Below are 18,747 nucleotides of genomic sequence, written 5' to 3'. Positions count from 1 at the left end.
CTCCCAAGGGGGGATGCAGCTGCTCCCGCTTCTGCAAACATCTTATTTGACCTTTTCAGCCTTTTCCTGGTTGTTCAGCTCCACTTACTTTATACATGAAATGTTGCCAGTGTACACACACACACACACACTACTCTCTGAAATCAATTACTTTATTCCAGGTCAGTTATGCTCCCCTGGAAAGGTTGAACTGTATTCTTGTATCTTCAAGGTAATAGGATACAAAGGCAGGCGGTGCAGGAAGAAAAGCTCGTTTCCAGTCTTGGGCATTGGCGATTGGAGACGTGTAGCATCACTGGCTGTTTTGATCTGCTTGAAAGGCGAGCCCGAGAGGCACTGCTCCCCTCTCCTAGCCAGCATGTGGAGCACGTGATGCATATGATGCAGATTTGTCAAAGTGGGAAGGAAGGTGGAGGGGAGAAGGGGTTACACTGTATACCATAGTCGCACATCTTCATTTACATACCGAGTCTAGGCGAGCAGCTGTTGGCCTTGTGATCGTGCATGTTTCGGCAAGTGAGTGTGTGTTGAAGCAAGGCGTTGAGGGGAACAAAGCAATCACACTCAAATTAACTCACCAGTGGCTCACGGATGAAGGAGGTACATGTGTTTGATGTTGAAGGGACGCTGTATGTACACACAGTGGATGATTAATCTTTGATGAACCCGACCCCATTCAATTACTGTCGCCATATCCAAGTAGGGGCGTTTGTTATCCCCTATGTGTTGAGATCCGTGGATCCTCGGGGGTATTTTTTGCTCAGTAGAATGTATATGGCATTTTACACATTCCCATACTTTTAACCCCCCGTGTTGTTTTATTTTGAGAACCCAGAGCAGGAATTGTCTGGAATTTGTTTTTATGAAAATCAAATAGCTTGAAAGTAAATTGCTGGAGGGCCAAGAGTGGATGCAAACTCAGACATACCATCATCCCACCCTAAACATGCCCCATACAAATACCTTCTCTTGTTCGTGTAGGCCCACGGGAATTCGAGTGTTGACTTTTGATTATGGAAAGCAAGATAAATGTAAAATGTAACAAACTGTGACATATATGAGGAAATTGCTGCAGGGTTTCAAAGGAACAGCCTTTATAGTTGATAAACAAGAACATGCACATGGGGGTTTTAGCCGCCTGATAAATAGACCATCCCCTTAAGTACAAACACCCCCTCCCACTAAAGCGTTCGGCGCATCACCACATGGCGTCCAGGTGTCCCATGGATCTATCAGATGGGTCCTCTCAAGACCTTTATTTGTCACATACACAGTTATACACAGTATAATGTGCTGTGAAATGTTTTTTGTTTTTCTCTCTCACATCTCACTTTGTCTCCGCTGCCACAGGAGTGTTTAGGGAATGTGGAGACACAAATACATCTGTGACCCACTCCAAACCCTTTATAACAGAATGTATTCTTCACGTTTATTGAGGCAGAGTAGCTGAGTTATGCTGTTTTTTTTTTTTTACATTTTTTTGTCACAATGTTGACCTCTGCACTTCCTCCGTTGTAAGGCACGCAGCAGTGAGTAGTATTAGCAGACGTCAATAGCTTGAAGTCCCATTTTTCAATATTCTGTACATGAGCATACAGGTGCCGACCTCTCAAAGTTATTCCTCTAAATATGCCGTACTTTGATGCATCCCCTCTGGCCCCACATCAACGTCTTCATCTTCATATTTAAGATTGTTCCAGAAAAATATTTCAATCACTCAAGATTTAATGAGGAGAAAATCCATTCATTTTTTGGATTCATTTGGGTTTTTTTTTTTAATTAATAAAAGCTTATTTCTCTCCTGGGTAAAGTGCCATATTTCAAACACTTTTCAATTTCAGTGAACATGCCCTAGAAAATGATAAGGAGGAATGTGGAGGAGATACTGTTTGACATTTTTGGAGGATCAGTTTGAGACACAAAGACTTTTTTTTTTCTTTTCGGATTATGTCAGTGAGTTGGAACACCTCGTCACTTTAAGCCTTTGTGAAGTTTGGGATTCGCTTTAATCTTGACTGTCTCTGATTATCACAGTGAGAGGAAATGTGTGCAGTTACTGATATGCTCCAACAATCTGATACTGTATCTCTGTGTCAGTTTCCCCTCAGCCAAGGATGAGCTCTGCACAACACAAGATGCATTTTATACTCTCTTAATGAACGTCTCACGCTTTTATTGTTCATGTAATTGCTTTTCATCTATTTTTGTATTGCTTGGAAAGGAGTTTGTAAGTGTTGGAAAATTATTATTATAAAAAATCTGTTTATCATTGTTGTCGACAAGGTAACTTGGGGGGTAACAAAAAAGCAATGCTTGGTCCGCCTTTTTCTTGCACTCACCCATTTCTCCCTTTACCTCTCACTTTGTCTTCAGTTGAAACATTTGTCCGCTCTGTCAGACTCACTTTCCTTTGTGTATTAAGTAGCTGCTAAAATGTCATGAGCTGTCAGGCTTGCTCATCTTTCCAGTCTTATCTTGAAAGACAGCAGGGGACGAAGATTTTAGGGAAAAAAGGAGCCATAGTTGCCGGAGGCTGCTGTAAAAAACCAACAGTTTTCTACACATACTTGCAAACCCCATAAGAGTAAAGTGTTCTGCTGTTACATTACCTTTACATGCTAATGAAAATATGTTTCTATGAATTGTTGTCTTTGTTCAAAAGGAATCACCGGTTTCTCTGTAATCACCTTCATTTATATGCACTGTTCAGTTTATAGTCAGACACTTTTCCATTATGTCACTATTTCATCTTCATATAAAACAAGATAAAGACTGCAAGTTTTAATGGACAGTCTGTGTTGGTGTGAAGGCTCTGGATTATGCTCTTTGAGTATATTGTTCATTCCTGCTCTGTTCATTCTCCAGCAGATAAAAGTAGAGACTCAGTAATGGACCATTAGCATTGTGCTGGATCTGTCTCTTATGCAGTCATCATTACGGAACCACATTAGACATGGAAACTAGTCCTGAGAAAATCCATTTTGCAAGAGCCTGGCATGGCCTGCTGAATTCCCTCTGAAAAGGCTATCTGTAGTTACAGTGCTGTGGGTGCTTCTGGCAGATATCTGCATTCAGTAGAGTATGCTGTCTTGGTGGAGGTGATAGTCTGAGCCAGTGAGGTAGACTCTCTTATCTGTGTACTCAGACCAGATAATGAAAAAAAACGACTTGGCATAACTTTATTGTTAAGCTCAATGGGGAGCACAGCAAAGGACTGTGGAGTTAGCAACAGAAGATGAAAGTTTAACAGCCAGTCCAATTATTTTAATTTCAAAAAACGACTTTTACTACCATTGAATATCAAGATGAGTGCTTTGTTATGTATGTCTTTGTCTTGACTGTTGACTGCGTATGGGTTACCCACATTTATTATGCAGATCTAGAATAACCTTCCTCGTTAAGCCTTAATGCCAGCCATTCATTACCTCTGGCGCAGAGACTAATGGCACTATTAATCAGCTATGAATTGAGGTTGGCAGCGGAAGTAGGAGGCTGACACCTTCTTACTGTACCAATTCTAGGCATGCATGTACAAGACAGATTGTCAGAAGGACACAGAAAAACTGCCCAGCATGTCAATTACCTACAGCTGACAAGGTGCCTGTGGATAGAAACTACATCCAATGGTCCTACTGTGTCCCTGTAGCATCAAAGCCAACGATAAGGTTGGATTTTCCTTCCACATATGTCTGCACATACATGTCTGAAAGCAGTGGCTCAACTCCAGACAATGCAAAGCTGACATGAAACATATTTTGGACACATGGGATCCCTGCCCTACTTTTTATAGTTTAATATTTTGAACTCTTTGCTCACTTAAAGCAAAGGAAAGAGGCTTTACAGGGAAATCTGGGTATTAGTAATCCTTCTATATGCCTACAGGAGCAATCATTCATTTTATCTTATCTTTTTACCTTCCATCTGGATTGTACTGATGCATATCTGCCTAATGAATATTGAAGTAAATCATTTAGAAAATGTGTTAAAAAGGATTCAGTCAGCCCTGTCAGTTCTGTTACCGTCATTGTCCAGTAGTCTAATTCCTTTGGCTGTAGATGTAACAGTTAGATGTTTTTATGCATTTATAATGAGTGGACATTTATTGCCAAGGTGAATGCTGAATTGAGACAGTATTTGTTGTGTATTCTACATGTAATCTACTATGTTCCTTGGATTGTGAGTGCTTGAAGTGAAGCCAGGCATCAAGATTTTGTTCATCCTGTGAGCCTGCTCATGGTTATGTAGTGGAAGCGCCATCACCAGTGTGATGTGAGACACCAGTCTGTCACTGTGTATGTGTGCGTGGGGGGTGTATTGCTTTTTAAATGAGGATAATTGTTCAGCATCTGGTAATTTACACTGCAGTCAGGAAGTATTAGCAGGATAATATTTCCTTGGTTTTCGGCCCTGTTCCAGTTAACTAGATATGAAATGAAGTAGTGGCTTTGAGGTTGGATTGTTGACTACCAGCTTAAAGGTTATTTGAGGTTTTTGATGTCCATATGTAGTAGTCCCTAGACCCTTTTATGCATCAGTCCCCCAGTTTTGTTTTCCTAAGCACACACAAAGGATAACTTTTTAGGACCAGCCAGTGGAATGATGCTGACTGGCCACATCAGTCACCTGGCCTCAGTCCATCTGAGCATGAGTCTTACTTTCTGAAGGCCAGACTGCAGGCAGAAATCCTTTGGAAGAAGCAAGAAGTGCAGATATTGAGTGACTGCAAATTAGTCCGAGTTAAAGCTTCAGCCAGACATTGACTTTTCAACCCAAAGTTGTATACGATGAATTGGTTTTGTTTTAGGTTTGTGCCAGATTGTGTCACTGAAACCAAAGATCACAGTCATTACTTTAACTTCATAGTCACTGTTTCATTTAAAATCCAAGGTGCTGAAATAGAGAAAATACTACAGAAAAGGTAACACCAGCCAAAGACTGTGGACAAATGCAGATGTAAACATACACACAAACACTGTGACTTTACTGTAAAGCTAAAGTTCTGTCAGAGGTTCGTGTAAACGCAGAAAGTCAGTTCTTGATAAACACATTGATTGCAGTGTGTGTGAGTGTTTACGGACAGAGAAGTATGTGTTGACCATGTAATTCTCTGGAATAAAAAAGCAGCAAATCCTTGATATCACTCCAATTCCGAAAAGTCATTGAACTCTGGGTACATTTGAAATGTAAACAAATACCACAAGCCAACTTAGCGGTTAGTCCACAGAACAGACAAAAATGCCAGCAGCCACTTTGCATTTCAAAACAATTTCTCTGGTAATAATACAAAGCTTGCACGCTACACTTACCATGCTCCATCTCTGTACTTCAGCTCTGCCCTCCAGTCAGTTTCCTTGACCTGCAAACAAATGGAAATGTCATATATAAACTGACATTCTTTCCATATGGTTTCTTTTCGCCCACTTGCCAGACAAATGGAAAGCAGATCTCACTGAGTCTGACCGCAGATTGTTCCTCCAAAAAAAAAAAAAATCACCAAATGAAATCACAAACATTTCTGTGGCGAGGCTGTGGAATGTGACGGCAGAAGTGTTTAAAAAACATCATCTGTGTGTTAGTTGAGAGAATCTAGACTTCAGAGTCGCCTATTTTTGGGGTGGCTGGGTTGGTTTTCAGTTGTCTTACTGTCTGAAATAAAACAGTTCAATTTCCTGAACACATAGACGGTTTTCTTGTGTGCATTTTAGAGGCTAGAAGGTGGCTTTGTCCCTGACAAAACAAAGTCTACCTCTGTTTTCCATTGAATTCTGGCCAGTTCTTGGTTGATAAAAAATGTCACAAAAGAAGCAAACCAATCATTATAATCACAAATGATTGGCGGGAATGCCGTCTATGAAAATGAAATGTATGACGTTATGTTCTGCTCCCACCACCCTCACAGTAGAGAGCTGTGTGTAGATTTGCATGTGTAGTCCCCCTTGTATTGTGCTTTTATTTGTCAGCTTTGTGAGTGTAGTAGAAGTTTATTTCTGTGGTTCCTTGTCACACCAAATGTCTTTTTTGTTACGTTGTTATTTTGTTTTTTCTTCTTTTTTTGTTTCCTTCTTTTCTTCGTTTCACTGTCATTTCCATTTCAACTCCCTTCCTCTCCTCAACCTGCTCCTTTCAACGCCTCTGCGTGATATTTCTCTCATCCCCTCCCATGCTGCCGCTGTCTCCTGCCCCTCCCCGTCTCCCTACACCGATCCCGGCATCCCTCCCTCCTCCCTCCTCCTCCTCTTCCCGACCCAAAGACGTAGCCCTGCCCTCTTCCCCTTCCCCCTCACTGACTCCTAACACTACTGACCATGTAACGCCAGGCTCCGGAGGCGTAGCCAGTCCAGCAGGGCCCACCCCCTCTGCCCCCAGAGATGTCGTGGCTTCGCTGGTTTCCACCCGCTTCATCAAGCTGACCTGGCGCCCACCAGCCGAACCCCATGGAGACGACTTAACCTACTCCGTTTTCTACAGCCAGGAGGGCACTAGCAGGTAGTACACACACTAAGCTGTTGTACTGCCAGGAGGGTGCTAATACACACATTACTGCTTGAGTCAGCGGGGTACTAATATACATATATTCCTGTGCAAGAGTCTCACACCAGTCTGAAAATATCTAATTAAAGGACTTAAGGCACTAATCATAGCAGTAAGTGTTTATTAATTAAAAACAAACTTCCTTCCTCAAAGAATTACCTTTTAAGACAGAAGTAAAAAAAAAAAAAACAGCAGCTCAAACACAATTTTTATCCAGTACCTCTGTGATAAATTTTTCCCAGCTTCTCATGGAGAGGATTTACTGACTGAGAGGAAAATTTGAGAGGCTGAAAGGATTTTCCACATTTCCTCCTTAGTGTTTTGTCTACTTTTTATGTTTAATCTCTAAAATAGCTTCAAGAAATTTTTCAAAGTGGCCTAATACAGAAGTGTTTCAGTTTTTGTGCTAGAGTTTGAAATGCAAACACATACATCAGAGTGGTTGTACACATGCTATTTGGAAAAACTGCACATTTTTATCGTAGACAGATGAGTGCTAATATGATTAGTCAATTACTCGATTAATTCATTAGTTGATAGACAGAAAATAGTCTTTTGAGTGATTTATCAAGCAGAATAGTAAATATTAAAGGCATATTTTCCCACTTTATTGATGTTTACTCATTGTTGATGGTAAATATAAGCCATTGAAGCAATGAATACCTTAGTGCATGCTATTATTGAGTCCTCCTTCTCGTGGAGCTGTGCAGGCAGTGCCTACATGTACCAGAATGCATTGCCCACATCCACTCTATTCTGTCGGAGTAGCATCATCGGTTAGTATTGGCGACAGACAACACAACAAAAACAAGACTCATCAAAAACTGAAACTGATTGCAGCAGAACAGGCTGATTAGTAATGAGAGAGCTAAAGAGCTAAAGGGCAAATAATGACTGTGTAATAAGCTGACGGCTAGCTAGCGATTAGCAAACCCTGAATAAGCATTCTAACTTGCCCAACATATGAATGACAATCACTGTAACAGTCACTGCCCAACAAGCATTCTGTGTGCAAATGTATAAACAAGAGAAACTGTACTCTCACATACTATTACGATCTGATGGCTAAACGAACCCTAATAACCCAAATAGTGTGTAACGTAAACATGAGAATATTTGACTCACATTTTTATGGACTCACACTCTAAAAGATATTTTCATCAGGTGTCACCTTGTCACCACCATCTGCACATCCACTCACTGCTGCGTTTGGAGACACATGCCGCGTTAACAAGAATGATTCCGTTTCTCTTGGCATCAGAGAGCAATTTGAGTGAAGGCACCACCAGTCGCTGTTTGCTCTTGGCAGCTCAGGTTCAGGTTCAGGTTGTGCACGCCAGCCATATATCCTCTGTATGGCTCCAGCAGCTGCAGCCTTGGCCTTTCTCCCCTGCATTTCTTCGGCCATATACTGTGGCTCAAATGTTTACGGCTGAATATCTGATTGAGGCAAAATATTGTAAAATCGATCCTCGTTGTCTGCTCTCAGATTTTGAGGTGCCTTTCTCACTGTTTGAAACATAGTTTGCAATAAAAGCAGAGAACAAGTTTTGTTTCGGAGCAGCATCTAGAGCAACTAGACAAGAAATCCAAGCTGAAATAGCCTGTAGTTCTTCAGTAGAATTCACCTTTTTTGGTAAATATAGCATACACTGAGGTATAAATCCACATGATAAGAGGCAAACTTTCCCTTTAATGGTACCGACTTCTCACATGTGAAGTTGTGCTTGTTTTCTCAGCTTCTATCATTGTTGATAAACTCTCTTTTAGTTTTGGTCTGAAGCTTGGACAAATCAAGCGAGCCTCCCCCTGAGCTCTGGGGAAATTTTAGGGGTGTTGATATGATATGATGACATATTATAGAGTAAATGACTTATCTGGTAATTGAAAATGAATTGAAAGATTAATAAATAATGGAAATAACTCATCTAGCGTAAGGATTCGTTGTGCACACTTATGTCTGTTATCAGGATGTTTTGTTTATTGTACAATAAACAACATTATACAGGATAACTAAACTGTGTACCAGGCAAGATCAGGTCACTTAAAATGTAACATGTTTTATAATAATAGATTACATAAGATTAATAATAGAAGACATTGAAATTATTAAAATGGTCTGCTGCTGTGCGTGTGTGTGTGCGTGCGTGTTCGTGTGTGTGTTTCCACATCAGGGAGCGAGTAGTGAATACCAGCCGTCCAGGGGAGATGCAGGTCACCATCCAGAACCTCATGCCAGACACCAAATATCGCTTCAGAGTTGTGGCCCACAACAGCAACGGCCAGGGCGAGAGCTCTACAGCACTCAAAGTGGCCACCCAGGCTGAAGGTAAAGTCACACACACACACACACACACACACACACACACAAACACACAGACGTCCATTTGTATGTCCTCAGTAAACAGGACAGATAAACATAAAGGCGAACTCCAGCCAGTTTGTTGGAAATATGCTCGCACTGGCACACTGAGGCAAACAGGATGCACTAAAAAGAAGCACACAAATGTGCAAATAAACATTCAAACAAACAAATATTCCTTCACATACAGCATGCGAACACTTCAAACAGGGAGACCCCCCTCTTCCCTCCACACACAAACACACATAAAGCAGGCTTTTTGGTTCTGTGCATTAAGGCAGACCACCCAACCAGGCAAACCGGAGAAATACAGCATTTTCTTCTCATGAGCCGCTTCTTGTTTACTCCCCATTTACTATAAGCCCTCTGTGTGTGTGTGTTGCCGTAAACCATGTCTACCTGAGTAAGGAATTTCTGAGATTAGCATTCCAAATTTTTTTTCCGAAACATTTCCCTCCTCCAGTCTGCACAGAGATACTACACAGACTCTCATTAGGTTTTTTTTGACTAGAAGACACAGAGGAATTATTCCCCTCTGCTGTTGCTGCTGCTGCTGCAGATCATTCAGTTTCACACACATTTTAAAGTGCTGTGAAGGGGATTTCCCAGCACGCTGTCAGCGTGGACATCCCACACCTCCAAGCTCAGCTACAGCTCGGTCACTGTCACTTTGTAGGTCAGCCGCTGTTTCTCTACTTACGTCCTTGGTTGGAGGGCGGACACATTGACACACACAAAAATACACACACTACACCTTAATGCTTGCCAGCAGGCGCCCGGCCACCCATGGGGATTGCAGTTAGGGCGGGCTGTACCTGTGCAGTATATCTCTGTCGTGTGTGTGCACTTTTAGTGAAAGAACATGCTATGAATTGGAGCTTAAACTGTTGACCTGCATCTGAGTGCCAGACATGTGCACACAACGCTGCCCTGAATCACCTCTCCTCAGAGACGGGCTTAATAATACACCAGGACACACACACACACACACACTTAAACCCACACCTCTAACATCCGTGTACACTGACAAATGGGAGCTTCTCCCTTCTGTCTGGATCACCTGCAGCTAAAGCTTACAAGATATGTACAGTGCACACATACACTACTCACAAGAAGTTAGGGATATTCGGCTTTCAGGTGAAATTTCAGGATGAAGCTAAAATACATTCTAACCTTTCCAGGTGAACTTAATGTGACCTTCTCTAAACCTTTGAATGCACATGTCCAACTGTTCAGTGTTTCAGTACTTTCTGCATAAATTGCTGTTCTCTAACAGGTTTGATCCATGAATCGACCAATACATTTCCTGCTTCAGTTAGAATTGGTATTTAAACAGTCCTCCTCATCCTGCTGTTCACATTCTGACATCATGAGACCAAGACAACACCTAACAGTTGATCAGCAGCACCTCAACACTGGAGGCTTCAAACAGGAAGTCCTCAGACGGAGGTGTTCACTGAGCTTAGAGGGTCACAGAGTGTCATCAGGAGGTTGTAACAGTGATACAGAGACTGGAAGAGTCACAGAAAGGAGAGGAGTGGACGTCCTTTGGCCACATCCCAATTTATTGAGACACTGAAAATGTTTTGTTGTGGTATACCCACCACTGTTGTTAGATTTTCTTTCAATAAATTGTTTAAGATGAATAAAATTACCATTACATGCTTCTACTTAAATGCCCTACTTTCATGATATAATATCACTGTAGCATTCACTTTTTATATTTTCCATATATTTCACCTGAAAGTCGAATATCCCTAACTTTTTGTGAGTAGTGTATATCTGTGCCTGACAGCCAGCACTTTAACCGTATAGTCATTGTCTCATCTTAAACCCAATGTACCACAGTACAGAGACGACAAGGAATGCCACTGTCCATATATACTTACCAATATGAAGCATTCTGTATACAGTGCAGATGCATGATGAAAATTTACCATCATAATGAACAATTTACGTAGAGGTTGAAGTAATGATGCAAATGCAATGCAATTTAACTGTGGCTACATTTGCATCCGATAGATAGATGGACATTTATAGATGGATAGATAGATGGATGGATAGATAAGTGGATAGATATAGATACAGTGATGCATCCTGTGTGTATATATTTACAGAAAATGGAGTTGCCTGGCAGCCATAGTATTAAGCTGATAAACAGCATCCTGCCCATTATCCTCACTAACAAGACACAATAGAACAAACTACCAGATTGAATATAAGCTCGGCAAATGTTTGTGGAAAGCAAGATACACATTGATGTTTTTGGTGAGGCACACCTTCAATTTGTTTGTCAATGGAATAACAAGAAAATCAAACGGCTGGCAGCTCAATCCAAAAGGAACAGATTAGTCTCCACAGAGCTGCAGCGACTGAGCTGTCTTGCGCTCTGAGCTCTTGCTAACACGGGAAATGCAGCTTTGAAGTAGCCAAGATTGTGTTTTCGGCAGCAATCAGTGGACATTGCTAAACTGAGTTCCTGTCTTCCAGATGACACACAATGCATCAAAAGAAGGTTCAAAAGAACAAAATAGTCAGGTTTGATGGGTCTTGAATTTCTGCTCTCCTGCTTCATTTTTGTTCACCAGTCCAAGTGCCGGGCCCTGCTCCTAACCTGCAGGCCGTATCGAACGCGCCGACCTCTGTGTCTCTGAGCTGGGACAAACCTGTCACTGGCAACGGAGAGATCCTCACCTACAAGTTGTACTACACAGACAAAAGCTTTGGCAGCGAACAGGTAGGATGTTGTCTTCACTCACTTGGCTCTATTCATTCGTTTTACAGGAAAATCTACACTGTGAAAAAGCTCACCGAATGTTGACAGTGTGACTTCAGTTTGATTTATAGCAGAAAGGTTTTATGGTATTGTTTTCAAGTAAGTTATGGTATCACTTGCTCCAGAATAAAAGACCCAGCACAACAATTTAATCATTTAAAAAAAAGTTTAATTTAGTGAAATTTGTTTAATTCTATTGAAGACATTATTTAATTCACTCGAAACACTTTTAAATGTTGTTGTCTCACTTCTCACATGTTGTTAGAGAAAAAGCACTGTATGGAGCTTGATTTTGCGGGCTTCATCAGATACAATAAAAAGAATATGATGGCATAGTGTAATATGAATTGTGATGAGTTTAGGAGCTCATTTGCCAAAAGACTCTTTGTACCACTTTTTGGCCAAAGTCTTGATTATGCATCTCACACATAAACACATATTGTGCAAGAAAGCAGTTGTGACTCACACAGTTCTACTCTGCAGGTCTAACTCTGTCACAGGAGTGGAATATAGCTGGTTAGATATTGAGTCAGCCTCAGCAGTAGCAGTGTGCAAGCCAGTGAGGCATTAAAAAGCCTTTAATATGATAATGGATGAAACGTCAGCCAGCACACTGAGTAATGATGCCTCAGCTCCCTGGAGGTGAGAGCCAGAGATGAGGTGAAAAAGGCGAGAGATGAAGCGAGGGACGAAAGGAAAGAAAGAAGAGGTGTAGAAAAGGACAGAACTCAAAGATGAAGTCAGAAAGACACAGTGCTGAAAGGACATGAAATATTAAAGGGCATTGGGGAGTCGGGGACAACCTGTGATGCATCTTCAAAAGGTGATGTGGTCACAGGCGATCATCTGACCGGAGTTCGGAGGTTGTAATTGGACCGTGCTGGAAGAAAGATTAGATTTAGAAGTCTTTTTTTTTTTGCCCAAAATGTCACAAGCAAAAAACTGAATGCAAATTGGCTTGAAATAATTGGGCATGTTCCAGCATGACAAATTTGCATAATTTGTGTCTCAGTGGAAGATGACATTTTTACACAGAATTACAAACAGAAATGTTAGTGTGATGAAATGATGAAAGCGGCCATCACGTTTTGTAGTTTTGCCATGTTCGAGAGATTGCTTGGGTTGTAAATCTATCAGAACGGTCTCATTTTACAGCATGTTTGAGCCAGCACCACGCTCGAATGCTAAAATTACATGCAAAATGGTAGTATTTCTGCATTTATCAGCACACTCTGCCAGTAGTGAAATACTCAAATCAAATGTGTGTTTTGTCATCTCTTGCAGGTTATCTTTTCAAGATTAAAACTTTTTCCTTTTTCATATAAGCTTTACATATTTTATTCTATTTCCATCTTGTCTTTAAATATTGAATTATGATTCTGAGTTCAGATGACAAAAAGAGACAACATATTTTGTTACATTTGAAATTCGTCAAATGTACGAATTGAAAACCTATAAAGGTATTAGTATTTCGTAAACTGTTATGTGAATAAATTTAACTTGACTTTAATTTGAAACTGACTTGCAAATTGTGTTTCTCTTCCTCCTCAGGACATTGATGTCGACAGTCAGTCGTACACCATGACTGGGCTGAAGAAGAACACGGAGTACAGTTTTCGTGTGGTGGCCAACAACAAGCACGGCCCAGGTGTCTCCACTGAGGACGTCATAGTTCGCACCCTATCTGACGGTCAGTTGGTTGATTAAAAGAAAATGTATGCTTGTAAATGATCAACATGTGTGTAAAGGTTATGGACGTGTGTAAAATAGAGTCATCCACAGGCTTTCATTGTTTCAGCAGTAGGTTAGAGATGCAATTAATCTGACAATTATTTCCTCTATTTCTCAGGCCAACACTCTGAAATCTATAATGTTCAGTTTACTACGGGTGTCACAATTTTTGATTCTAACTCAAAAAGTGATCAAAATCAAAAGTATGATTTTATGTTTTTTCCATTATTTCCACCCCCACATACTTGCACAAGTTTGAGGAAAAATTAAACACCACTTCAATGACCAGTAGCCTGCAGCTGCACTTTTTCAGACAATATGGGTGTTTTTTAATTTTTTATTTAACCTCTAATGGTGGTTATGTTGCACTTAATACAACGTAGCCTATGCTTTCAAAGAAGAATTTGAAAATGTAAATGACTTTCCAGGGCATAAAACCGCTGATTTGTTGATTTTTATGAATGGATTGGAGAATCATGACACTGTTTACCATCACATAAGGCAAAGAAAGGCAGCTGGAAGTAGAAAATGGCTGGCATTTTTACATTTGGTTTTGCGCTGAAGAAAATAAATGATCTGTTTTCTGTTGCTTCACAGTACCAAGTGGCCCCCCTCAAAACCTCACTCTGGAGGTCCAGAACTCAAAGGTAAGACTTGATCACCTTGACTGAACTGGACCTGTAATTGCTCTGGATTCTTCTGTTGTCTCATTGAGGACTGAAAAGCTTTCACGTTCGTTGCGCGCTGTTTCTCAGAAGCAACATACAAATGAGAAATACACCTAAATTGCCTGCAGCCTCACGGTTTGGTATACAGTGTATCTAGCCGCTTCACCAAATCCACAAAGACTCACTCACCCACACACACAAACAGTTGAACAAATGCATAGCCTGCAGACCAGAACACCGTTGTTTCTCTGTGTGATTAGCTGCATCAGAGGCCTGTAGCCCCAGCTGGTTAAGAGGGTGCGTGAACCCTCATCGATTCTCTCATCGGCAGGAGACTCGCCTGTCGGAAGGTTTTATCCTCTGTTACGCTCTCCATCTGTACAGTATCTGGAAAAGAAGCCTGCAGCTCAAATTTCAATGGATACTGAAGTATTAGCATGGAACATACATGCAAACTAAAAATAACATTTAAGAGAGATAAAATAATGGTCAAGATGGATTCATTTGTGGTTTACAAGACACAAGAACTACAGACTTCTACTTAGAAAACCTGTTTTTTTTTTTTAAAAAAAAAGTGAACTTTCATCAGATATGAAGGTACAAAGGCTGCGTTTAAATTGCCATATTTCAACATGTACTTTGGTTCTGTTTCACGGTGAAACAAAAAAAGTAAAAACTAAATTAGCCCAGTTTATAAAGATGTCTAGATGTCTTTCAACCTATGAATGTGTAGATCAATGCTAATGGAGATACAAAGCTGCCCTGGTACCTGCTGTTTCACCCTGTTGCTCAGCATGTTTTTTAGGTGTCAGGATGAATATAATGAATTCACAATAGATTTAGGTGTTTTAAAATGAGATGTCTTTTAACTATATTGAATTCTTCTTTGGATCGGAGATAGCTGGATCAAATTTCTCACAGCCGAGGCGACAAATCCCGCTGTCCCACACTCTTTAAGTTTCACTGGTAAACCAGATTTAATACACTTACACTCTTGATTAGATAAAGCTGCCGGGGTGGCTACAGGCTTCACAGCGGGCCCCTGATTAAAACAGGAAACTAGTCTTGGCTGCCTATCTTTTTAGCCATTTGATCTTCAAACACAGCACTGTAGGCCTGTTTATTGTATCTTTCCATCCGAGCGATGGATTCAATTTGATAAAAGATGTTTCTCACTCACGACACGTGAGACAGAAGTGCAAACAGAGAGCAGCAAAGGGAGGAATATGGAAAACCTCAGGGTGCGTACATTGACTACAAAAGCAGCTGCTAGCGCTTTTAGCCCTTTGCTGGTCGATGCAGAGCCAGAGTGAGAGAGAACTGTCAAAGCAAACCAGAAAAAAACTGGTAGACAATCCTATCACACACTCCCAGCTTGAGTGAGAACTGGCCACCCATGCTGAGGGATACTCAGCTGAGATTTGTGGAGAGAAAACACTCTCATCCTAATGTTGAGAGTAAAATGAAGAGGAGACGCTCTGAAAGACAGAAATTGGGGCGCAGTTGTTTTTTGAATGGGATGGTGCACTGTACATGCATCTGTCCCTCCCCAATTAGACTCAGACAAGAGAATTTAAAACTGTGAAGCAAACATCTGGCATCCTTTATTCCTAAACATTACTGAAATGATTCATTTAATTTTTCTCTTTGTTGTCATTGTGTTTAATTCTGAATGTAAACAGTCATTAAGTCAGTAATTCTGGTACAAGTGTATAGATCCAAAGCATTTATGCAATTAGCTATTTGGTACGCCCAACCAAATGGAACTGGGGGGGAAAAAACTAATTAACACGCATGTAATATTCACAGTGTCCTCTTTGGGCCCTGTCTAGCACTTCTTTTACCTGCAAGGCAACCTGAAGATCTTGTTTTTTGTGATGTTATTTTTCACCCTTTTTCCTGTTGGCATGTGCCATCTCACCTTCCCCGGTGATTTTACAGAAGTCAATTAAACCGGTTTTCATGATTATAGAAAGAAGAGAGAAAAGCAACATGAATAACAAGTTGGGACCAATAGTGTAATAAGAAAAATGGAATAATTGAACACACTTAACACAAATTTAATTTGTGCAATTCCCTTGACTCGGCTGGGGAGGAGTGTGTGTGTGTGTGTGTGTGTGTGTGTGTGTGTGTGTGTGTGTGTGTGCCCTCTACATGTATTCGGGCTTTTGTGCATCAGTGGGGGAGCGTTAATTAACTCTTCTCCCACACTGGGCTACCCCCCACCTATCTCTTTAAACACACACAACCACACAAAAACTCAGATGCATGAACAGTGCAGCGTTGGCTCGCCCGCAAAAGTCCTGCTTTCATCTTGTTGCCTTGATGTCTCTGCAGGTTTAACCTGACCACACACACACACACACACACACACACACACACGCACACACATACGCACGCACATACACACACATGCACAGCTCACTCATTAGGACACCTCCCTCTTTTATGTATATATTTATATATATATGTCTGTTTATTTCTTCCTAATGCGTCAGTCTGCACTGCGTCACCCATGCTCAGAGGGAGGGGCAGGTGTGACTGTTTTTGGCAAAGAGTATAGTAACCCCACAGAGTTACGTTTGCACAAATGCCTAAGCCAAGGTGTGTGGGAAGGTGCGATGATACCTGCTAAACTGTGAGGTCACCTCTACAGCTGCAGGCCCAAAAGCAGATGGTCACACTTGTGCTAAATGTAGGTTTTCGCTTCACCAACCCTTGTTTTTCTCCCTCAGAGCATCATGCTTCGGTGGCAGCCCCCAGCCCTTAACAGTCAGAATGGGGAGATCACCGGCTACAAGATCCGCTACCGGAAAGGATCCCGGAGGAGTGAAGCAGCCGAGACCACTGGAGGCACCCAGCTTTTCAAGCTCATTGATGGTAATGAGTCAACAATTAGCCCGTGTCAGAGTAAAACTATAAATGTTATATTATCAGTCTCCGATGCTCATTATGTTCCATGACTGATTTTGTTAGAGAGAGATGTGTTAAGCTTTTTGGAGGACTCACTCTAGCTCTGATTTCTTCCACTGCAGCTTCTCAGAAAGACTTCGCAATGACCACCTGCAAGTTGTTGTGAATGTGGTGTATTTATTACTGTGTGTGTGTGTAGAAGGAGAGCTGTAGAACTACTTAAGATCTAATAATTTACATGTAGTTTGTGTGTGGATCCAGCAGAGATGGACATCAGTTCACACCTGAAATTAAAATAGATTTTAAATGCATCTCTGTGCGTAAACTGTGACTCCCTGATATAGACTATAGACGTGACCCGATATGGACTGGGATAGATGCCAGCCTCCCTCAGCCTTGCATCAGATAACTGAATACAGATAATGGTTTGGAGGATGGATAGTAAACCTTAATTGTTGCTTAATACAACAGAAAGCATTCAGAAAATGAGTATTGTCAGGGTTGTAGATTGATAAATACAAAAAGAGTGCCTGGCAGCTCTCATCTGATAGAGATGGTTTGGAAGCATTTTGTTTAAATAAGAATACTGAAAAGTTGAACAGGCAATCCTAGCGGTGTTGAACATCCTGTCTCTTACACACACTACAAATGCTGGCAAATTGCCTCCTCCAAATGTGGCCTGAGTGACAGCGTCCTCAATCGGTCTTGAGGTGTGTTCATGCTTTTTTTTCAGAGCTGTCCACTTGCATCACTGAGGGTGTGTTTTGATCTCAAGTGTGAGCAGGGCTATCGGAATAGTGATAGCACTGTGAGCTGTTGCACCTATTGTCTACTGCTGTGTTATATTGAAGTCAAGATACAGTTTTTGGTTCTTTTATGATACATTTCAATATGATTGAGGAACAGAAAGAAAACTTTTTTTTCTCTCTTTTTCTTTTGTTCACAGGGACTACCAAATCCTTGTTCCCTTTCGCTGCTTCTACATTAAAACTTTCATGATATCAGACTCCACTTTATCTCTGCTGGATGTATCATAGACACTGACAGTTATGTCTGACAGGCTGCAAAATTTAATATGTTGATCTTGAGGCAGAGTGTGCGTCTTGAGTGTTTTCACCCTGGCTATAAGTCTCTTTATGGTCGACATACGATGTATACATATACATGTATATATCAAATGTATTGAGATGGAGTTACACGTTTTACTGTACCCTAGCATCACCCGCTGCTCCAACCAAAATATGCACAATATCGCCAGAGACACACGGCTATAGTGATTAATATTAGATGTTGTCTCAGCAACTTTCAAGTGGCCCGGCCTCACGCTGTGTGCCGCATCAAAGAGAATATACACTTAAAAGTTGATTTTTGAGAACATTCTGGGGGGTGAAACAGAGGGGCGTTTGTTGGTTCAAAAGCGTTTAGAAGGAGATGTTGTAGCCTTGGAGGCACAGATAGTTAGGCAGCCTTCAGAAGCTACCCCCAAGGGTGGCCCAGAATAGTGGGTACAGAGAGAAAAGACTACAGGATTAGCATGTAGCGTGCAAATGGGACAATATGACAATGATGAAAAATTTTACAGCAAATTAATACAGCAACACATCATTTGTCAGCTGTCTCTCCTTTTCTTTCTCAATACCAAAGCTGGCATCCAGCAGTGAAAAGGCTCTTTCTGAAGGAGACATGGCTTTAAAATATGAACAAACCCACACTCCAAAAGTTTGCTTTTCTACTCTTTTCAGCCCCTTAGTTATATTTTTGTGTGG

General features: G+C 41.1%; 1 protein-coding gene across 8 annotated transcripts in view; it reads left to right on the top strand.

Moving 5' to 3' along the window:
- The window catches only part of neo1a (neogenin 1a), a 146,878-nt gene that overhangs the window by 108,159 nt on the left and 19,972 nt on the right, over positions 1 to 18,747 (top strand). For 7 of the 8 annotated variants that reach the window (XM_070828409.1, XM_070828379.1, XM_070828363.1 and 4 more), the window contains exons 8-13: positions 6,252 to 6,486; positions 8,706 to 8,860; positions 11,482 to 11,630; positions 13,221 to 13,359; positions 13,998 to 14,047; positions 16,804 to 16,948. In XM_070828409.1, coding sequence (XP_070684510.1) covers positions 6,252 to 6,486; positions 8,706 to 8,860; positions 11,482 to 11,630; positions 13,221 to 13,359; positions 13,998 to 14,047; positions 16,804 to 16,948 — 873 coding nt within the window. The remainder of the gene's footprint in view (positions 1 to 6,251; positions 6,487 to 8,705; positions 8,861 to 11,481; positions 11,631 to 13,220; positions 13,360 to 13,997; positions 14,048 to 16,803; positions 16,949 to 18,747) is intronic. The other variant, XM_070828394.1, reaches the window with a different exon arrangement.

Source organism: Pempheris klunzingeri, chromosome 1 (genome assembly GCF_042242105.1).
Source record: "Pempheris klunzingeri isolate RE-2024b chromosome 1, fPemKlu1.hap1, whole genome shotgun sequence".
NCBI classification, from domain to species: Eukaryota; Metazoa; Chordata; class Actinopteri; order Acropomatiformes; family Pempheridae; genus Pempheris; species Pempheris klunzingeri.
This window is presented reverse-complemented; position numbering and strand designations above follow the sequence as displayed.